Below are 23,404 nucleotides of genomic sequence, written 5' to 3'. Positions count from 1 at the left end.
CCTCAAACTCAGAGATCCACCTGCCTCTACCTCCTGAGTGCTAGGAATAAAGACTAACAGTTAATATTATAGCAACAAATAAAAATAGGACAGAGGAAAGTTACTAGGAGGGGGAATTATAAAGCAATTAAGAGTGTATATTGCTCTTATAGAAAACAAGTTTGGTTCTCAGCACATACCAGGTACATCACAATTACCTGTAGTTCCAGCTCCACAGGGATATGAGGCCTCGAAAGGCATCTTCACCCATATTAGCCCACTGTGGTAGCTTGAATGTATTGGCCTCCACAAGCTCATGGGGAGTGACACTATTAGGAGGTGTGGCCTTGTTGGAGAAGGTATGGCCTTGCTGGAGGAAGTGTGTCACTGTGGGGGTGGGCTTTGAGGTCTCACATATGCTCAGCCACACCCAGTCTCTCCCTGCTGCCTTGGATCAAGATATGGCTCCTTCTGCACTCTCGGCTCCTCAGCCAGCCCCGTGTCTGCCTGTGTGCTGTCGCTTGCACAAGTACCGTACAGACCTTGTCTCTCCCCCACGTGCTTTCCTTTCTCTGGCCATTTTGACTAGTGTCCTCTGATGACAGCTAAACCTTTGTGCTATTGTGCTTCCTGGGTGGGTCACCCTGTAGCCAGATGATGGGGCTCACGGTCTTGGATACGATTGTAATTAGGTCTTTCTGTCTCTAGGTGCTGGGAAGGACAGACCACAGGCTTTCCGCTGGTGTGCTAACACTGGAGAAAAAAGAAATCCCTGTCACTGAGAGACCAGGCTTTCATCCTTCCCCTAATTAATTCTGTCAGGAATGCCTTCCACTTGAGGCCTTTGTCTAGTTATCACTGCCCTGAGGCTACACGTGAATCTCTTCTACTCCATTCTGCACACTCAAATCTTACTAGTTTACTTCTGGCTGGCTTCCAATTGCCTGTATTCTGTTCTGAGAAAGAATTCAATGTAAACACGGGTCCTAAGGAATTTGAAATCCTAAAGGAGTTTGACATTTCCTTTTCAGTAACATCACCAGTCATGCTTTGGGTAGTAACTTACCTCTGTAAACTTAATTTTCTATATGTTAGAATAGGGAGCAAAGAGAAAGGATATTTATCTTATAACAGACTTTAAGCCTGCAACTTCAACAATTTCTCCCAAAGATATTATAGGGTATACTTACCAGTCCTGTCTTAGTTGTCGACCTGCCCCAGCCAGCAAGGCTAACTTTCCGCCTGTGGATCTAAGGTTATGCCAAAGACTTATGTGTGATAACCAGGGGATTCCAAGCATTTTAAGCTTAAAATTAGGACAAACAAAACACTTCTCATTTTTATTATTAAAGAAAGTAAAACATGAGGTAGCATTAACAGGTAGCTTAAACAAATACAAGTACAGTGAGTAAGTACGGCTTGCTCTTATCATCTTTGGTCACGTGAAAAGAGCCAAGAATATTCCTCACAGGCCTTTGCCTTTCCCTCAGAGATGACACAGACACGCCAGAGCATTCCTTCATGCCCTTACTTTCAAGTTTGTTTGCTTACCAGACTTCATGCGGTTCTTTCTAGAAGGCTGTAAGAAGAACATTATGCATTCTGCCCCAACCATAGTCCATAGTAAGTTCACAGTTTTCTTACACAAGCTCTCACAGATACTCTTTTTTTCAGTTTTGCTATAAGACATCATGACCAAGGCAGCCAATACAAGAAGGTATTTAATTTGGGAACTTAAAGTTTCTGAAAGTGAGCCATGGCCATCATGGAGGGGAGCATGGCTACAGGCAAGCATGTTGCTGGAGCAGAGCTGAGAAGGAGGCAGAGAGAGCCATCTAGTGATGGCCTGGGTTCATAAAACTTCAAAGACCACCCTCCAGGGACACACTTCCTCCATCAAGGCCACACCTCTGAGTCCTTCCAAAACAGCTTCACCACTGAGGATCAAGTATTCAAATGTGTGAGTCAAAGAGGGCTATTCTCAGTCAAACCACCACAGTTCCCTTTCCTTCACTACCCATCCATTCCTTTTAAACTTTCAAGTATATTTTAGGAGATAATCTTTTGGCAACTGAATGTACTAGATGAATACAAAATAAACTTGAATAACTTTAAGCCTGAGAAATGTAAGATATATCTTGCATATGTGGACAAAACTTTGTTTTTCCCTTTTGAATCTATTATCTTTGGAAAACAGACGAAAAGATGATTTATCTTCTTGTTCCAGAAGGCAGTTGGAATTAAAAATGTAGGTTCATCAGCCTCCCAGTGTTTTACATCCAGAATTTTTCTGTGAACATGGGTATGTTGTAGCAACTATTTGAAAAGAGAAGGGGGCCAGGGAATTAACTCAGGAATTGTTCACTGCACAAATATGACCATATGCCTTTGATCCCTGGTGCCCTCAGAATCTCCTAAACTCACCTAAAGGAGCTATAATCCCCAGACTGGGGAGGTGGAGACAGGAAGTTCCCTGGGGCTTTTCCCTACACAGTTCAGCCAAACCAGTGAAAGACTCTATCTCAAAAAGTAAGGGGAGAGTGATTGAGGAAGACAGCCAGTGTCAACCTCTGGCCTCCACAGACCTGAATTCCCACATGATCTCATATCCACGCCCACACCTTACCAAGTTTTGCTTAGCTAGCCACAAAGCTCTATAGAAAGAAATAGCTGGGGTTGAACCAGAGCCTCATTCATGGTAAACGTGAGTTTTAACACTGAGCATTCACATCCTCCACAGGAATATTTTTGATTTTGTAGCCATCAGCTGCTGCCTGTTGTTAAACTGCTGTGATTATGCAGAAAACAGTAGACTGTCGCATTTTTTTTCCTGTTGCATTCATGTTTCTTTTTTCTCTTTTTTTTCCTTTTTTAAAATTTAAATTAGAAACAAGCTTGTTTCACATGTCAATCCCAGTTCCCTCTCCCTCCCCTCCTCCCCTGACCCCCACTATCCCCCTATCCTATCCCCTTTCTGCTCACCAGGGAGAGTGAGGCCTTCCATGGGGGGGCGGAATCTTCAAAGTTTGTCATATCATTTGGAGCAGGGCCTAGGCCCTCCCACATGTGTCTAGGCTGAGAGAGTATCCCTCTATGTGGAATGGGCTCCCAAAGTCCATTCGTGTACTAGGGATAAATACTGATCCACTGCCAGAGGCCCCATAGATTGCTCAGGCATCCTAACTGACACCCATGTTCAGGGGGTCTGTGTCAGTCCTATGCTGGTTTCCCAGCTATCAGTCTGGGGTCCATGAGCTCTCGTTCAGGTCAGCAGTTTCTGTGAGTCTCTCCAGCCTGGTCTTGACTCCTTTGCTCATCACTCTTCCCTCTATGCAACTGGATTCCAGAGTTCGGCTCAGTGCTTAGTTGTGGGTGTCTGCTTCTGCTTCCATCGGCTACTGGATGAAGGCTCTAGGATGGCATAAAAGGTAGTCATCAGTCTCATTATCGTGGAAGGGCATTTAAGGTCTCCACTATTGCTTAGATTGTTAGATCTCTGAATATTTCCCTAGTGCCAGATTTCTCTTTAAACTTATAATGGTTCCCTCTATTATGGTATCTTTTCTTGCTCTCCTCTGTTCTTCCCCGGACTCAAACTTCCTGCTCCCTCATGTCCTCCTCTCCCCTCCTCTTCTCCCCCTCACCTCCCCCCCTCCCAGCCAGTACATAGCCTGTTCAACACTGAGCTCTGGGCCTTAATGAAATTCTTTGTATGTGTAGCTGGAAATCAGTTGTGTAACCTTTTAACCTCTCCCCACAGCCTTTCGGCACCAGCTTTTCTAAAGAACTTTTTGGAAAACCATGATGAATGGTAGGACGGTCACTGCTGTTTGATAGTTTACTGGCTTGAAATGGGCTGTTTCTTTGTTTTGGGTTTTTTTTCCCCTTACCCACCCATATCCCACAGTAGGAACAGCAAGGCTTAGCAATGGAAGCAAGGCAGAACCTTCCATGGGAGACAAAGACCTCAGAAGGGTGGGTGTCCAGGGAGTTTGCTTTCATAAGAAGGCTTTGAATTCGCAGGGATTCCTCCCCATAATCCAATTAGCTCTCTGTAGCTAATAATTTCTGGCTTCTTCCCTTTCATGTATTATTTCCAGAAAGAACATTGCCTTTAAAGGTAAATACCCCCACAGCGTCAAAAGAAAGAATAAGTGTAAAAAAAAAAAAAAAAAGGCTAGTGGGTAAATGTGGAGTTTACTGGCTCACACATTAATTATCCCAGGTGAGGTGCAGAGTGGGCGAGCTTAACAAACTTTTAAAATCTGAATCTCCAATGACTACACTCACAGCCCCCCTGAATATATATGCAATATGGGTATTACTTTCATTACATGGAATTTTAAGAAAAAACCCTTTTTAAGTAAGCAGTATAAGACATAAAACACAAGACCCCATATTGTCCATTAAGCAAGTCTGAGCCCTTGCATGTACAGGACCTTAATGCAGGGTTCTTATTTAGTGGCTTTTATCAGTGATATAAAATAATTCATAATTTCCCCTCCTCAAGACATTGAATCCTGATGTATGCCAATCCTGATGATAGTTTTCATTAGTTAATAATTTCTTTTTAGATGCCACAAATAAAGTTTATGTGGGACTTCCTGTTTGTTTCCAGGAAAAAAATATACAGGTACAAATTGTTCATTATTTTAGCTTTAGGGGAGCCTAATTTATAGGTGACCTTGAAATTTTAAAGACAATCCAACTTAGAAAGGTAAAATCTTACTAAATCTTTATTTTGTTTTTGAAAATTAAATGTTAGAGTGAGGGAAGATCCTTCACATTTGGCTAGAAAACATTTATGCACATATATTAATGAGCAATTTCCATACATATATTTCCTTGATTAATTATCATTCACCATTGATATTATTTTGTAATACTTGTGAACACAGAATAAATTATTGCTTATTATTTTCATTACATTTAAATAAAGTGGTAGCCTCTGTGCTAGGAGATATTGGAGGATTTCCTTAATCAAGAGTATATATCTATATGTACCTATATAGATACATCTCACTTCTTTATGAAAATCTGTGAAAGAAGGAAATGTCAATGAAAAATTGAATGCAACCTGTATACATTTCCTACATGTTTAAGAAAAAAATTAATGATTTAACTGATCTACACATTAATCACATTTGAAGCCTCATACTTTATAATGAAGAAATACACTTTTGTTTTTTTAGCTAAGTCGCTCTGCACAGAGCACACACACAATATTTTATTCAGAAATTCCTGGCTGTGAGGCATGGTGAGCATATTGGTGGTGAGCTGGAAGTTAGCTGGGTGTGTTCCTAGGCTTTAATAGTATTAGAGCTTGGTGAAAACATGACCCCTCTAAGTCACGGTGAAAACAATGGTTATCTCTTCCTGGAATGAGCACCCCCTAGCATCCAGCATCCACATCCAAGAGCCCACCCATAGGTGCAGAAGACATGCCAGAAACAGGTGAAGACTAGGTGAAGAACCGCCCAGTTCCCATCCCCCACTGGCAATGAGTCTTGTTGGTTCTCACTGCTTCTTATGACATGTTAACAAATACTGCACAGTGGTCACACCCGCTAGTGAAGGCAGGAAGGCGGCCATGACAAGAGAAGATGGAGTAACCGAGAATCCAGGAAGAGTTGCATCTCTGTCATAACCAGTGATTGCGCCACAGCATGGAAGGAAGGCCAGTTACACATAAGGGAAACTTACAATCTCAATTGTTTTCCCTGCTCTCACACTCGCTGCTCACCACTCATACATTTCATTTGACACCAGACTTGTGGAATTTCCACCACACCAAGCAAGTCTTGCACACGCACCAAAATGAGCATCTTACACTACAATTCTAACATGGTCTCCCTGGAGTTAGAGTCAAATTCCTACAACTTAAGGTCTCAGCCTTATGAGATAGCCTCTAACTTCAGAAGATAATTGTGTCTGGGTCTCCAGAACTTCTGACCAACTAGCCATAAGTGGGGGTTCCTGAGAGGCCCCCTTTTGGTTCAGTTAATTTTCTGGGATGGCTCAGAGAATTCATGAGAACATTTACTTAACTTTGTAGTTTATAACAAAGAACACTTATCAGGGATGTATATGAACTTCCAGAAGGAAGAGATCTATAGTGCCAGGTATGAAGGCAGAGTCATAGGATAAAACGTCCTCCTCAGACCCCACAGGTGCAACAACCAGGAAACGCCCCAGCCTCTGCAGCCCAGGGATGAGCTTCATACAGGCGTGACCAATTACTAACTCTACCTCAAATCTTTCTCTCCTCTGGAATGTGACTGTGGGAGTGCAAGTTTTAGGTTTTTAATCCCAGTTTTGTCTTTCTAATAGCCAGTTCCCATCCAGGAGCCCACTCAGAGTTACTTTATTAAGGCAAAGGAGGTCCCTATAGTCCAGGAAATTCTATGCAGTTAGGAGCTCTGTACTAGAAAGCAGGGACTAAACCAAAGATTACACCAAAAGATGTATCCAGCACTCCTGTCACTTAGATGTTATAAACCCTTTAGGAGTTCTGTGCCATGGAAGGGAGCGCAGAAAATGATATACACATGTGCATGCAAAGTGTGTATTTTTATTATTTCCCAGTCTGACCCACAGTCATGATGGGCTCTGCACTTCCTACATTAAGTATCTGATTGACTCTCCATTGCAGACATCACCTGCATCACATCAGAAGTTGCTCATGGCAGGTGACCCCTTCTGGATTTCAGACCAGAGCTCCTGAGCTAATTAAAATCACAACCTTGGAAATGCCTACATTTGTCTAGAGATGTCCTTTCAGTGGGGGATTTTCTCAGAGCTTTGAACTTGCCTTTTGTATTAAATACATAAAAGCCTGAAACAGTTCCAATTTCAAGTCATTAACAACTATAATTTACCTTCTTCGGAAAAATACAAGGAGTATGACTCCGTTGTGGTTATTTCACGACAAAGAACCTGAGCTGAATTTTGATCTGAAACTATTTCATCTATTCATCTCCTGCTTATGTTTCAATTTATATGGCTCCAGAATTTCCTTCCTGAATTTTAATAACCACTGTTTACAACTGTTCCAATTGATTCCCTCTCATTTATTTCCCAGAAGTCAGGTTTTCTTTAAAAGTACCCCATAAATCACATTCAGCCAGTCTCCTATTTGGGAAGGATGTGTTCTTTACTGAAAATGAATGTGGTGGTACAATTTATACTCAATACAAACGGCACAAAATTGGCTGTGAGCCACTGCTCAGATTTCTATTTTTGTATTTCTCCCTGTGTTTGCAAAAGACACCTCCTTACAACACAACTCAGATTTCTGCTCCCCTCTGTAAGCTGCACACAATGTCTTAAATTTATATGCTGTTTTTAGAAATCTTGTTTAGTCCATCCAATTATAATAATGCCCATCTTCACTGGAATCAGATTCTCTGTAGAGTCATGTCATTCAACAGCCTTGCAGCTAATGAGTCCTCAGGACGTTCTTACGCTGCTCATGAATGACAGCAATTGTGTTATCGTCGCTCATTCTGTAAGAGAAAGCCTGACTGAGCTGCTGGAAGACTGTTCCATTTTATGAAGAGGATCAGGGGAGATAGGTTTCAGTGCCAATATCCTTATGTAGACTTCATGCATGTGGGGCTTCTCCCAGCGCAAGACCAAGAATTCTTCTCTTTCCCCCTCCCCCATGGACACAAAAGTGGGCTCTTCCCAGGAAAGCTTGAGCTATTTCTTCATGTGTTTTTTTCTTTTGTCTCTTCTTCCTCTCTCGTGGTATTTTGTTGGAATGTCTGCGCTGGTTATATATTGAGGCTCACACTGACCTGTTGGAGTCCATGAGACATTTGGATCTACTTTCAAAATATTCCTCTCAAAATCCCAGAGTCCTGGAGACCTGGTTCCACTCTGTGTTCTTGGTGAAGAGAAGCATAGCCTGGACTATAGTATGAGGAGTTTCTAGATGACACTCTCAAACTAACACTATGTTGCTTGTGATCCTTGTGCTCTTGAAGAGTGTGACTACATAACTGTTTAGTCACAGACCACATGGCCAGTGACAGACTACATACACAACAGTTGTCCCATAAGGTTGTAATGGAGCTGGGAAACACCCATCTAATGATGGACTAGCCAGATTTGTGTTTCATTGCAACACCGTATTCATTGGCTTGCATTTGTTGTATAATCAAATCTACTGCCTGCCGTGTAGACACACAGCACACATTATTATGTACAACGGATAATATGTGACACTATACTTTTGACATTATTTTAGAGTGTAGTACTACTTCTTAAAGAAACAGGTAACTGAAACAGCATGCCATGTTCTATGGGCAGCAGCTAGACACATCTCATACCTACCTTGTCTCTGGGTTGCATCAAGAGGCCATGATGAGTGATTCAGGTAACCAGCTAGGTCTACGTAAATGCATGCAGTGGTGAGGTAGGCCCACGACATAGCTCCATCTTTAAATGACTCGTGACTGTAGAAAACAGGAAGGGCCTGGAAAAGAAGACAGAAAGCTGTTCTCTATGTATGTTTTCCTTCGTGGGAAAGAAATTTTCTAATCCACCGAAGTTACAAGATCTGAGAGTTTACTTTCCATTCAGTTGCCCCTGCTGCTCAGTTGATATTCTGCAACACATTTCTCTGTCTAAATACTGTGTTTCCTTTGGAAATGACAATTACAATCCATTCATAACGTTCCCCTGTAGTCAACTGCTTCCTGGGTTTCTTCAGCTGTCTTTAGTGGTGGAGAGTCAGGGCAGTAACTTACTGCCTGAAAGATGTAGGAGCAATCAGCAGACCTCCCAGATAACACATGGAACACTCTATAATGCAGATAATGGCTGCCAATGGCCCCACACCTGTGCCCCTCAAAAATATGAAGAAGATCTAAGAGACGGAAGCACCGCTCAAAGGAAGGCAAAACAAAGTAAGGCAGCACAGTCATATGCTCCATTCACAAAGTAACTCCAGTCATGATGCAAACCCTGAGTCCTGGTAACAGTACAAAATTCTGGGCTAAGAGTCATAGCTCTAAGAGGTGTGCTACTGGCTAGAACACCAGTTGACTGTATAAAAATGTCCACTTTTACAGAGGAAGACTTTTACATTTTGCAAGATTAATGTCACTGGAAGGTCATACTATGACAGAGGGAATGACAGGGTTCCTAGCTTTCCTCAGTAGTGCCGAATGGAAAAACGCAAGCTCTCATATCAGGCTACCACAAACACAGCAAGGAATTTATGGGCTTGTTCTCCTCATTTCAGCTCTAAGCTATGCCAGACATGATGACCTACAACCATAGTGTTAACATATTTCATGTAATGTATTCATCAGGGACACCCCAATGTGTCAGGCAGCCAGCTGTGACCAGCAGGTGGCTGCGACCTAGCAGATGGCCCACCATTCAAACGCGTCACAACACCTGCTCTTGAGGGGGACCCCCTAACACAGGCCTGTTTCCTAAATTCAAAAACAGTTTCAACAATTGTGCAAGTTATTCTATTGTATTTTATTACATTAAAAGAGAACTTTTATCTCAGTCTGTATTGGGAGTTGGAGAGGCAAAGACAAAAGAGACTGGTTTTGAGCCTACAGCAGTCAATAAGTGGAAATGAAACATGTATATGGACAGAGAGAAGGAGACAAAGAGATTATTGTAGCCTGTGAGCACAAACCCAGGCTGCCCCCCACCCCCACCCCACAGCTGCCCTCTGCTGGCTGTACGGCTGCAGAAACAGCCTGGACACCCCCAGAGGCTATGTTGGACAATTCAATTATCCCCACAGATGGCCACTCCTGAGCTACAGGCTGAAGCATCATCCCAGAGGATGTGTTAGTGATGATCTATAACCAATTAGAAAACGACCTGGGCAGTAAAACTTAAGATAAAAGATGTCAAATGGGTTTTTAAGAGACTTAAGGACCAGGCCATTAAAAGGACCTTCCTATTTGAAATTTTATTTCTTTCATTCTGACTATTTGAAGGTACAAGTTTGGATATTTAGACAATTTATCACAGGTGGCATAAATAAAAGAACTGGGTACAGATCTCTGAACTTTTTTTTTAAATCATAAAACACCTTAGGAAGATTAATGGGGATCAAGGCAAAAGTCACAGGCATAAAAATCCCTCAACCTCTCTGCAGTTTAGGAATTATAAATGACTGCCTGCCACGAGTATGGAGTCTAAGTGCATCAATTCAGAATGTCTGTACACTCAACAGCAACACAAAACCCAGGTGCCATTGTCGGTTTGCATTTGGACAAAATGGTAACCTATCACTTAAAATAGAATCCATCCAAGACCAGCTGCTTTTAAACCAAACCTCAAAGCTGTTCATTAAAAACAAAGTTGGTGAGAGTTGAGTGAGGCCACGGGACAGAAGGAATTCTAGTAAAAAGAACCAAAGCAGGTCGTTGGGTTGGCTCAGCAAAGGCTGCTGAACCGCAAGCCTCCGAAGGAGCGCTTAATGAGGCATGGACCGAGGAGGAGGGCAAACGGAACTAGGAGGGGTGGGGAGGCGGGGAGCGAAGGAAAGCCTTAATGAGGTCATCTTGTGTGCATCCTTCTCAACGCAACAGTGGGCCAGTCATAGCTGCTTGGGGTAATTTTATCTTCTGTACGTTCTAGAACATTTTCTAAGTCTTTCCAGTGAATCCTGGGAGTGGTTGGGGCAGCAATGCTGAGAAGCGGTGGTTCCTAGCTACGAGGGGGACCATCTAGAATCAAATTGGCAAGGAGAGGGCCAGCGTGAAGAGAAGGATCTGGCCTGCCCGTGGGAGGGTGTGAAAAGCAGGGGTTTATCTGAAGGCTAACATGCTGCAAGCGTGTTGGTATGTGCTGAGTCAAGGCACATCTACCTAGCTCCGTCCTGGTGTTGGGCTTGTTACCGAGGCAGTAGAGGTTAGCAGGAAAGAAAGAAAAATAGATTTGAGCAATTGCCGTTTCCCCATACCCATCCTCCATGTTTGGGAGTGAGGAAGTAGGGAAAGGAAGAAAAGATTCGGAGCTGAAGGAGCGAGGAAAGAATACAGATTTGAAAAGTGAACGAGCTGGGGTTGCAACTGCAGTGGAGAAGTCGCTGAGCTCTCGCAGGGGACCCATGTGTGGTTCAGGCCCAGCACGGCTGCACAGGAGCTCTGTAACTGCAGTTCCGGGAAATCTGATGCCCTCTTCTGAATTCCACAGGCACTGCGTGCATGTGGAGACAAAATACTTGTACACATAAAATAAGCAAAACCTTAAACAAGTAAACAAACCAGAAATAATTGTTGATAGTATATTCTGAGAATTAAAATTGACAATCATACTTGCTTGCTAATATAAACACACTAAAGATTTATATAATAAATATCCGTTGTATACTATATGGCTTTCTTTTTTAAAAGATTTATTTATTTTTATTTTATGGGCATTGGTGTTTTGCCCACATGTATGTCTGTGGGAGGGTGCCATACTCCCTGGAACTGGAGTTACAGACACTTGTAAGCTGCCATGTGGGTGCTGGGAATTGAACCCAGGTCCTCTGGAAGAGTAACCAATATTCTTCACCACTGAGCCATCTTTCCAGCCCCTGTATATTATATACTTATATAACATACACATTGTAAAAAATATATTAATAAAGTTAAATTTATTTAAAATATTGTAAGGATGGTAAATGCCAAAAGTGCTATGTGCAAAAGTTTACTGCTTGAAGTTTAACAACAGCTTTCAAAACAAACGAAAGTCTGAATTACAGTGTTCACCGATTTCTCCTGGCCACTGTCCTGAGATGCCACTGAACATGGCAGTTAATGAGAGCCAGGGTTCCACATCAGGTGTCATTTGTCCGCATGAATACAAAGATGTAAGCTACCTCGAAAACACAGACATTGGTAAAATAGCCAAATATTTTTGAAGTGATGAATTTTGAACATTTATTTTAGACTTCACATAATTTGTGTATTAAATTATCTACTTCTAACGAGAGTTATGTTTAACAATGACTGGAAATCCTAAAAATTCAGCAAGAGTTTTTATAAATATAATAGAGTAAGCCCTAGACTAATGTCCGTGTAATAAGTGCTGTTAATATCTGCATTTTTACATTAAGAGAAAACTAAATAACAGAGTTCAGGAAATCACACAAGATTGTGTAATTTGTGCATGGCTGAGCAAGTATAACAACTACAGGCTCTAAACTTAAGACTCTAAAGCTTTTCTGCTTGGTTGATGGAAACATACAAGCTTAAAACAGTCCTAGCGGGTCCCCATTTATCTCCTTTTTCGGTCTAATTACTGATGTGGCTGGAACTATTTTAATAGACCCCTCAAGTTAACGGCCTATGGGAGGAAGGAACGACTGCTTCTCTAGCCTGTGAGCAGGAGCTGGTTAGAGGGAAAGATGAGAATAAAGGGGACACTGCTTCCATTCTGTGTCCCAGTGGGAGGCCGCATGCCAATCAGCCTTAATATGCAGTCCTGTTGAATGCACTTTGGAGAGAATAGCTGTGTAAATCCACTTCCTTCTGAAAGCTAGCATATGACATCGTTTCTGGTTAACACAGAAAGAATGATAGAAACACAACAGTCACTGGGCTAAATCCACATTTTTTTGCCAGTGCAAAGGAGTTCCGTGAGTGAGGGAAAACTCTAAAATAAAAGATAGTGTTTGGGGAAGAAGCGTTATCATTCAACCAAAGGGTCTTTGACAAGAGTTAACTAAATACTGCTGGTCATAATCACTATTGACATACCTCGAGCAAGCAGTAAGCTTTCCATCATGATTTTTAGTGAAAGTCTCATTTTATGTATATATCTTGAAATAATCACCTGAAAACTTAGGATAAAATAAATGCATGCTACAGAACATAGACTGTCTAGAACATTTACATAAGTTTTGCTATTATGTATGATTTTCCATAATAAATATATGCTTTAATGACCCAACTGATAAAATAAAAATCACTGGATTGCTTTTTTATTGAAAATAGATTTTTTCCTCACATAATATATCATGATTACAGTTTTCCCTCCCTCTAGTCCTCCCAGTTCCTCCCTACCTTCCCTCTTGTCCAGATCACCCCCTTTTGGTCCCTCATTAGAAAACAAACAGGCCTCTAAGGGAATATGATATAATATAATGTGATTTAAAAAAAACTAACACATTGGAATAAGACAAAATAAACAGAAGGAAAGAGAGCCCAAGAAAAAGAGCTCCACTCATTTACACACTCAGAAATCCCATTAAACACTAAATTGGAAGCCATAATGTATACACAAAGTACCTGTAGAGTAAAAAGAGAAAAGGAAAAAAATAAAAATAAGTTAAAATTAACAAAACAACAAAAAAAGGAAAGCCCCAGCATATTATGTGACGAGGAACCTGCAAAGATGTCTTTGAGTTTGTGTTCTGTTGGCCATCTACTGCTGGGCACACAGTCAACCTACCCTTAAGAGGAGTTAGTTTCCCCAGTGAGACTCCCTTGAACAACACTGAATTTTCATTTCCAAGTAGTTACCAATTGGTGATTGCTTCTGAGTTAGGGATGGGGTCATGTCTTCATGTCTCCTTTCAGCTATGGGATACATTGATACTACATTTTTGTAGTGAATTAATGAGTAACTCTAGACTCATAAATTAATATGTCAATGAATTAATTTCATGTTTGTTACGTATGAGCTTTGACTGCATATTTAAAAACTCAAGTAATTACAAAAAAACATACTCATTTTTTATAAGAAATGCAGGACTATCCCAAAAACTATTATAGTGAAAAGCTATATAAAAACATTAGTTGCTTGGAAGCAAATTTATTATTAATACAGAGAGGTTGTACCTATGCTGGCTAGTTTTTATGTTAACTTATTACAGGTTGTATTTGTATATAATTGTGCATACACACACACACACGCACACACACACACACACATATATGTACTTGCAAACATACATGCATGTATGTAACAGTAATAAAGAAAAAGAGGCTATCAATTTGAAAGGAGGAACATGGGAGGAGTTCAAGGTGGGGGAGCTGGGACGGGCTGAGGGAGGCAAGGGAGGAAGGAAGGTGATGTAAATTCTATTTCAATTTAAAATGTTTTTAAATTATGAATATATACTGAAGTGTTGATGGAGCTTCTGTTGTCCCGCCATGTCCTGAGCCCTTCTCAGCCCCAAATAAACACATAGAGACTTTTTATTAATCCTAAAACTGTTGACTGGTGTCTAGGTGACTGATTGGCTAGCTCTTTCTTAGTTATTAATCCATAACTACTAATCTATGTATTTCTACATGGTCTTGGCTTACTGGAGAATGCCCGGAGCTGTACTCCTTTTGTGATCTACATGGCGACTGTTCTGGTGGGCTCCCTCTGCCTATCTTTCCCACCTAGCAGATGGTGGAGCCCTAGAAAGGAAAAGTCTCCCTGAACGATGACACTGAAGGCACCTCCAAGTCAGAACCCCTTCTGCAGACTGCATGACAGCAAATGTAAACAGTTCAGCTCTGCATTCTGAGTTTTGAGTTTCACAGCAGCTAGCCCCACTCGCCTGAGTAACAGGGAAGAGGATACACTATTGGGAAAAAACAAAAGTAAAGACAGTATGATAGCACATTCCTTCAATCCCAGCACTCAGGAGGCAGAGGAAGGTGGATCTCTGTGAGATCGAGACCAGCCTGGTCTACAGAGTGTGTTCTAGGACAGCAAGGGCTACTTAGAGAGAACCTGTCTCAAAAATAACAGCAATAAAAACACCACACACACACACACACACACACACACACACACACACCCTCTTCTTTATGCCTTTGCCAAGGCTGCCCCCTTTTTGTTAAAATGAAACTAGCATTTCTGGTAGAGAGATGATGCTTATTAGGTAATTAAAGTACAGCTATTTTTAGCAGAAAAAAAACTGGGGATGGGGCATTGAAGAAACACAGAAATGAGAAATGTCCTGATACAGAAACACACATTTTTTTGTCATAGGAAAACAAGGAGGAAACATAAGAATAAATAAACACAGGAACCAAGTAAATCATCCAGTTAATAGGAGGACCAGCCCTAACAGACCACCTCTAAGTCACATAGTCCTATAAAATTCTGCATGAATTAGAGACTTTTACATGTATGGATGAAACCCGTTACCTTGTATGCTAACTTTAAGCATTAATAATAATATGTAACCCATACACACACAAAAGAAAATGTTTATGATAACATTGTTTTACATTTATAAAACAGTCACGGACCATATTTCCTTCAAAAGTCTGCCCCTCCATATCTTTCAGTTATTCATTTCTATGTAGGTAATACAGAGAAATGCCTTTTATTATTATAAAGAATGTCTGTCAGCTTAATGTCTTAGTGTATAATGTACTTATTTGGAGACAAGCACACTGGACTTAGAAAAATGATTTTTTAAACAGCTGTTATTTTATTTTACATGTGTAAATTGATATCAACAATATTGTTGCCCACCACACTGTTGCACAGGATTTAAATTTAGGGATTAGAGAGACATTATAGGAAAATTGGTCTTGATTAAACAATTATCTATTTAGATATATAGGTGCAATGGAAAAGGGGCATTGGGAGATGGGTTAAGCATAGTTGGAAAGATCAGAGGACAGGCTGGTTTATATGGCTGCAAAGTCCTTTATAAGTTCTCTGTTCCCCAGAACATTAAAAATTAAGCTCATCGGGTTTGGAGTGACATTGAAACTATGATATCATCTCTGAAGCCAATACATATCTAAAACTAAATCCATGATAGAGTGAGCCTCCCTTCCAAAAGTAAAATATCCCCCACTTCTGAGCCTGTAGAGAGGGATCACTGATGCTTCCGAGTCCAGCAGATCTGGTCTGAATCCAGCCCCTATTTACCAATTACCTGGGCACGTGGCACATCCTCTTCAAGGCTCAGCCTCCTCTTCTGGATAATAGAGATTGTCTTATCTGGTGGCTGTGTAGAATAAACAGCACGAGGTCTGGGCCTGGTGCCTAACACACACTAAAGAAATCTCTGTGCTCGCTGTTATTATCCATATCATTACTACAATATAGACAATAGGCTATTTGCTCATGGTAGGGCCATTACTGGAGGGACAAGTACGTCTGTGACATCAGTAATGTGATTTTTAAAGTTCCTTAAAACCCTTTCCTCCTGAAGTCTTTAAAACAATTGTAATAAGAGGTGCACCCTCTGCCCCCTAGTGGCTCCACATAATCAGTCAAGAAAAAGAAACAAACCAAGTAAATAAATAAAGTTATTTTAAACAAAAGAATGTACCGTACATTTCTGAAGAGAAATGATATATTCAAGACAAGACTCTCTAATTTCAAATACTGAACCACTATTAGAGCTTTCTCCCTGGCATCGAATTTTATGTTTAAATGCTGCCACCACGGTGGTGAGAAATCTTTATAGCCTCTAGGCCACAGCTAAATTCCTTGGCTTCTTCATGGTAGAAGTGACATGGCAACACAGGATTATAGTCTCTAAGCTTTGAAACACAAATAGAGAATATACTGATTTCTTTTTTAAAATGTGGTGTGTTCAAGGGCCTCGTTTATCTCTTAACCTTGGGCAGGGTAAAGCCCATGGTTTTTTGTTGTTGTTTTGTTTTTCTGTTATTCTTTAAACTAAATATATATTCATGTACGAATGATAGAACTTGGTCAATAAAAAGAAGCAAGAACAGTATAGAGAGAAGATGTTTCATGTCAAGACAGACGTCTTAGGATTCTCCAGAACCTCTGTGTGTGTGTGTGTGTGTGTGTGTGTGTGTGTGTGTGTGTGTGTGTGTGTGTGTGTGTGTGTGTGTGTGCGCGCGCGCATGCGTGCGTGCGTGCGGGGGGAAGGGGGAGCAGCAGGGTGATGGTGGTGGTGGTGAGAGAGGAAGTGGGGATTTATTAGAAAGAATTACAGGCAGCCTGTGTCAAGCTAATCCAACAATGGCTGTCTGTGAACGGTAAGCCCAAGAATCCAGTAGTCACTGGGTCCACAAGGCTGGGTGTCTCGGCTGGTCTTCTGTATCTGCTGGAATCCTGAAGAAGTAGGCTCCGACGCCCGTGAAGGCTAGCACAAATGGACGAGAGCAAAAGCTTCCCTCTTCCGTGTCCTTATGTAGGCTTCCTGCAGAAGGCGTGGCCCGGATTAAAGGCGTGTCTTCCCGCCTCAAAGGTCCATATTAGAAGCGGATCTTTACTTCAAAGTAAGCAAATATTCTTTACCAGCATGCCCTCCATTTTAGTCAGGTTGACAGCCAAGAACAGCAGTCACAGCCACAAATCTTCTGGTTTCCTAATATTATCTCAGTCTGTAAAATAACCTACAAAATACTTGGTGTTGTTTTAGTTTACTCATTATACTCATAGGAAACCGTGGCTCAGAGAGCTTAAGTAACTCACTAGAGATCACACAGCTAACAAGTGAAAGATTAACCTCTGGCCAAGCTTGTTAATGCATTTTTTGGACAAGACATAATGTTATTTAAACTTTGCTTTGTAAAAATTGAGATACATACTATGGAGGAAGGTGAGGGCTGTTTGCCAAAAATTATTTTATTTATTTATGTATTTGGTTTTTTGAGACAAGGTTTCTCTGGGTAGCCCTGGCTGTCCTGCCACTCACTCTGTAGACAAGGCTGGCCTCCAGCTCATAGAGATTGGCCTGCCCCTGCCCCCCAAGCGTGGAGACTGAAGGCGTACACCACCCCAGCCCAGCAGTTAAAATGTTCCTATCTGTAGATGTGCACAAGGTGCTGGCTACATGATTTGGCCTCTGACTCCAGAAAGGGAGAGTGGCAGGTGTGAGACAGACACAGTCTCAGGCAGGACTGTACTTTCTTCCACTTGCTTAATTGTCCAAGGACATGGTGGTTGAAGGACCCCCTAGGGTTTCTGCTCAATCTTTTTATAAGGATCATGTGTTGAGTACATATCACATGTATTAACTCATTTACACCTCATAACAGTCCAGGACAGTTTGCACAGCTGTCTAAAGCCACGGGATAGTCACGGTGAGAGACAGGATTCCAGGCAGAGACGTCTCTCTTCAGGAATCACGTGCACCTGGCCGTGTGGTCTCCATGTTCCGCCACCACCTCCTTGGATGACAGTGGTGGTGTGGAGGATGTAAGAAGTAACCACAGAAGGTCCCACAAGACCAAATGAAGTGGGCACGTGGCCTAGGACAACTGTGCGGACAGCTGGCACAGCCAGTCTTGCGGTAAGAGTTCAGAGAACATGGACGCCAGTAGAGGAAGAGCGGAGAGGGGTTAAAAGTCAAGGGGGAGGCGGTCACAGGCGAGCAACGCTTAGCTGTTATTGTCAGTGGTGAGAGGACAGAGGTAGAGCACCTCAGGACCCCGTCACCATTCCCCCAATCTTTTAGACTTTAGGCAGACCTAGGAATCTGCAGGTCACTCAGGATAAAGTAGAGCTGGGTTGTATGACAAAGAGAATGACAAGCTTTGAGAAGAGGGTAGAAGCACCCTGGTGGGCACGAGTGTGGGCTTTTCTGAGAGTCTCTTAATCAATTAAATTTACATTAATTTAATTAATTAAAAGGCTCTTTTTTTCACAGTATTTCCTAAGTAGCTTTGGCAGGCCTGGCACTCAGTATGTGGACCAGGCTGACCTTGTATTTCAAAAGATCTTCCTGTCTCTGCCTCCCATGTGCTGGAATTAAAAGGTGTGCGCCACCACGCCTAGTTTAAAAAGCACTTTTAGGTGAGTGCTCTGGGCAGGTGCGGACCCAGCGCCGAGCGCCCGTGGCCATGCCACGGAAAATTGAGGAGACCAAAGACTTCCTGCTCACGGCCCAGCGGAAGGATGCCAAGTCTGTCAAGATCAAGAAGAACAAGGATAATGTGAAGTTCAAGGTTCGATGCAGCAGGTACCTTTGCACCCTGGTCATCACAGACAAAGAGAAGGCTGAGAAGTTGAAACAGTCCCTGCCCCCTGGTTTGGCGGTGAAGCAGCTGAAATGAACCAGACCTCTGCGTTTGACTATTAAAAACTCTAAAAAGAGAGAGAGAAAAAAAAAGCACTTTTAACATAGAGTTTAAGCTGGTGGGTTTAAGGGAAAATGGAGCTCAGGAAAAAGACATTGTATCCAAGTGTGAGACTCAATTAGAGTCTCAGCATCAGCCCTGTGTGCAACTCAGTGACACTCATTCCATCTCTAAAAGCTGCTAAGTGTTTTTTCCTTTGTCTTTTTGATAAGTGAGGATTTAGGGTTGCTCCAGAGGTGTCTTGAATGTATTTATAATTTGGAAATAAAACCAGGAGCCATTAGGGCTGCACAAAGCTCTTAGGAAGCATCTTTTCCTGCAAATGGTGGTTCTGTGAAGCTTCCGGGAAGTTTGAAGGTGTACCTCTGGGAACGGAGAAGGACAGGAAGCGGCGCTAATAGCGCACTGTCAGTGCTGGAAGTTTTGCTTTTTGGCTAGGCAGAGACTTCAAGCAGACTCCTAGGTGGGCCACTCTTTTCCCTAATCATGCCCCTCCCCAATTCTCCTGTCTTTATATCTGGCCTGAGTATCAGGTCTGGCAGGAAATTAATGGAGGAGTTTGAGCTCCCAAATAATCTCACAGAAAGGAGCCTTCTGCGCCATGAACTCACACACCTTACAAAAAGTCTGTAAGAGATTTCTCGGTTCCATAAAGATGAGGAAGTGGAGAATTAGAAAAGAAAAAGTTGGAATGCTCTCTGTGTGAGTACCCCCCACCCCCACCCCCCACCCCCACTCCCTCCACCGCAGCGCCACTGCCATGATCATCAAAAGGGTTGTGCTGGGCACACTGGCACAGGGGGAGGCTGAGACCAAAAGTCAAAGCAAGCTTGAAGACATCATGGGTGAATTCCAGGCCAGTCTCAGAAACGCAGTGAGATTCCATCTCAGAACAAAAGGGGTAGCAGTAAGGTATGGCGACCAGACTCTCAAGTGGCACTCAGTGGACCTGGGTCAGAGTCCTCTCCTGCGGGGCGCAGGTCTGGCCTATAAGACCAGATGCGGCAGGGACAGACAGATGGAGAGCTGCTCCTGAGTCGAGATCATAAGACAATCTGTTCCTGCTTTGCTGTCTTACGTGGCTTACTCTGGAGGAAGCCAGTCACGAGGAGCTCAGGAGGTCCCAGGAAAGGCCGATAGGGAAAGGGCTGAATCGAGCCATGACAATACTGATTGCCAGTCACGTGGCAGTTACTTTGGGTCTTCCAGCACAGGTGAAGCTTTCAGATAATGGCCCCTCATCAACATTTTAACACCATGCAACATTGTGATCCAGACCATTAGGATCAAGCCACTCCTGACTTTTACAGACACACAAACTCAGAGACACAATGTTGACTGTTGCTGAAGTTACTTGAGGTAATTAGTGGCAATGAAAGGTAACTAATGCCCTATGTGTTTTTTTTTTAATGAGAAAACCCTCTTACAAATGTTTTCAAATTTATTTTTTATTCTTTGAGTGTGGGTGTATGTCTGTGAAATCATGTGTGTGCAGTACCTGCGGCGGTGAAAAGAGGGCACCAGACACGGAACTAGAGTAATGGTTTTTAAGCTGCCTTGTGAGAGTACTGGGAATTGAGCCCAGGTCCACCGGAAGAGCAGCAAGTGTTCTTAACTGCTGAGCTCTCTCTCCAGACCCTACACACTATAATTTTGTAAAACAATTGCCCCTGACACTATTGGATCCAAACAGTATGTAGACTGGAAATATTAAAACCCAAAGTGCGATAGCTTCCTGTCTTGACGTCCTTAAGTAACTGGGCATTTTCTAGAATTACTTAAAATATTTGTTGTCATCGTCGTCGTCTTGGTTTTGCATCACTTAAATCATCTTCTTTCCCTTGGACCATCTGCCTAGGAATAGCTGCTACTCATGTCTGCACTTCACATACCTCAGACTGAGAGTTTAAATTTGGTGTCTCTTGCCCTGGCTTTCAACGTGCCTGCTGGACAATTACAGTAACATATCAAGCTAATCTTGAGCTACAACTGCCCTGCAACTTGCCTTAAGTACTTCAGGGTTTATTGAGTAAAGAAAGATGGGCAAATCTTTATTTACTAACCTAATTTAGGGATTCATCTGAAAAGATCTCTGAACTTTCAGGTTTTTCTCTGGAAAATCACTACAATTTAAATACTTTATGCACGAGTGGGAGCACTGTAAAATATTTAACAAGCTTTTTACAAGTTAAACTTGAAAGTCAATCTCATAAATTTAGGATGAACATGCCCTGTGCCTTCCCACATCTCTGTAGGAGAGGAGAATATGCAATTCATCTTCTCAGTCTTGGCTTAAAGAGCTGTGAGACAGGCGAGGAGCTGCACCCTGTCGTGAGGACATATGGCCCATGCTCTCCAGCTGAGCTCTGTTTCCGGCTTCAGGAGTCTCCCTGTGCCACTAAGCAGGTGACATGAGATGACTTCCCTTGAAAACATGAAGACAAAACACTTTCCCCTTTGACTACAAAGATGAGGCAGTTTACTACTCTGCCTATAAGGTTAGCTCCTTCCTCCAATTTACCTAGAATTGTGAGCACATACCAAAAAATGTCATTTAATATACATCATGGGAAAAGTCCATGTTTTTGGCTCATTCCTTATGAGGAAAAAAACAAAAAACCTGAAGTTAGGTCCCAGAGTGCCTGGACGGAGTTCTGACTCCTGACGTATGCTATTATACAAGTGTACTAAGTATTGCAAACATGGTACTCAGACTCATCAGGCTGCCTGACATGCCTGGTCCCTTCAGCAATGGATACAGCAGGCCTTCTGCATCTGCAGGTTCCATATCTGTAGATTAAAACCATCAATCAAAAGTATTCAAGCGGGGGCTGGAGAGATGGCTCAGAGGTTAAGAGCACTGGCTGCTCTTCCAGAGGTCCTGAGTTCAATTCCCAGCAACCACATGGTGGCTCACAACCATCTGTAATGAGATCTGGTGCCCTCTTCTGGTGTGCAGGAATATATGCAGACAGAACATTGTATACATAATAAGTAAATACATCTTTAAAAAAAAAGTATTCAAGCAAGGCCTGGGAGGACCCAGGTTCAGATGCCTAGCATCCATTTAAACATTGGAGGCCATCGTGCTCCTGTACTCCTAGAACAGACAGGATAGAGACGGGAGGCCTAGGAGACACTAGGGCCTACGGACCCTCTAGTCTAGAGGCTCAGTGAACTCCCTTTCAGTGAGCGGTCCTGACTCAAAAATAAAAAAGGTGGAGAGATTGAGGAAGACCCTGACTTGGACCTTTGATCTGCACACATACACACGTGCACATGCACAACTGTGCACACAGGTGTACACACATGAGCATGTACACACGCCACACACATGATACTTAAAGAAAACGCTTCTGTACTGGGCAGGAAAGGGCTTCTGTCGTTTCTTACACGACACAGTACATCAACTACTTAAACACTATCACACTGTGTCACATTTAATTTAAATATCTGAGAGGATGGACACAAAGCACATACACAGAAAATACTACTTCACATCAGGAAAAGGGCACTTGCTGTTCTTGCAGAGGACTAGGCTTACAACCACGCCAACTTCAGCTCCAGGGAACACAGCACCCTCTGCTGGACTCTCTGAGCATCCAAGAGCACACACATACACATAATAATAATAATAATAAACCTATAAAAAAAGATACATGAACTCTCCCATTATATAGTTTAATTTTGTAACGAAATGCTCAGCCTTGTGCTCTAGGAAGACTATTTTGGGTTTAGATAGGAAAGTGAAAATGAATTTGGTGACGTGGTGAGGGGCCCTGTACAATCATGAAGGCACTGGGGCTAACTAAAGCTTCCCACATTATTATAATGTAGTTAATAATGTAGTTCCCGGCTCCTCAGAAAAACAAGTGTAACTGGCCAATTGTATCAGACTCTGAGCATGCCCTAAGGAAGTTCCAACACTGGCCAAGTGCCTTCCAAGCACACTTTTCTCCCAGTCTTGAGGCCGGAAGTTTGAAATCTAGGTGTGGTTACTATTGCTATTGCTATGATGAAGCATGATGGCCAAAGCCACTTGGGAAGGAGGAAAGGGCTTATTTGACTCACACGTCCATGTCACTGCTCATCACTGTAGGAAGTCAGGCCAGGAACTCAGACAGGAGCTGATGCAGAGGCCATGGAGGGGCGCTGCTTGCAAGCTTGCTCTTCATGGCTTGCTCAATCTGCTTCCTTAAGGACACGGAAACACCAGCCCAGGGTGGCCTCACCCACTACGGGTTGGGCTCTCCCATATCAGCCACTAAGGACCCTCCATCTAGCTTGGCTACAGTCTGATCTTAGGGAGGCATTTTCTCAATTATGGCTTCCTCCTCACTGATGACTCTATACATTTGGTCAGCATAATACTTCTTTTTCCTCCCCTTGAAAAATCTCCAGGCTTGATTTCCACAATGTATTAATTTGTACCATTA

General features: G+C 42.5%; 1 protein-coding gene across 1 annotated transcript; it reads left to right on the top strand.

Annotated features, from left to right (window-relative positions):
- The first annotated feature begins 18,690 nt into the window (after nt 1–18,690).
- LOC101837868 (60S ribosomal protein L38-like) lies at nt 18,691–18,984 on the top strand. The gene has a single exon (XM_040743375.1). It carries the CDS (start codon nt 18,732–18,734, stop codon nt 18,942–18,944), a length of 213 nt encoding a protein of 70 aa, XP_040599309.1. The 5' UTR covers nt 18,691–18,731; the 3' UTR covers nt 18,945–18,984.
- The last annotated feature ends 4,420 nt before the right edge of the window (nt 18,985–23,404 follow it).

This window comes from Mesocricetus auratus, unplaced genomic scaffold (genome assembly GCF_017639785.1).
Source record: "Mesocricetus auratus isolate SY011 unplaced genomic scaffold, BCM_Maur_2.0 Super-Scaffold_15014, whole genome shotgun sequence".
NCBI lineage: Eukaryota > Metazoa > Chordata > Mammalia > Rodentia > Cricetidae > Mesocricetus > Mesocricetus auratus.
This window is presented reverse-complemented; position numbering and strand designations above follow the sequence as displayed.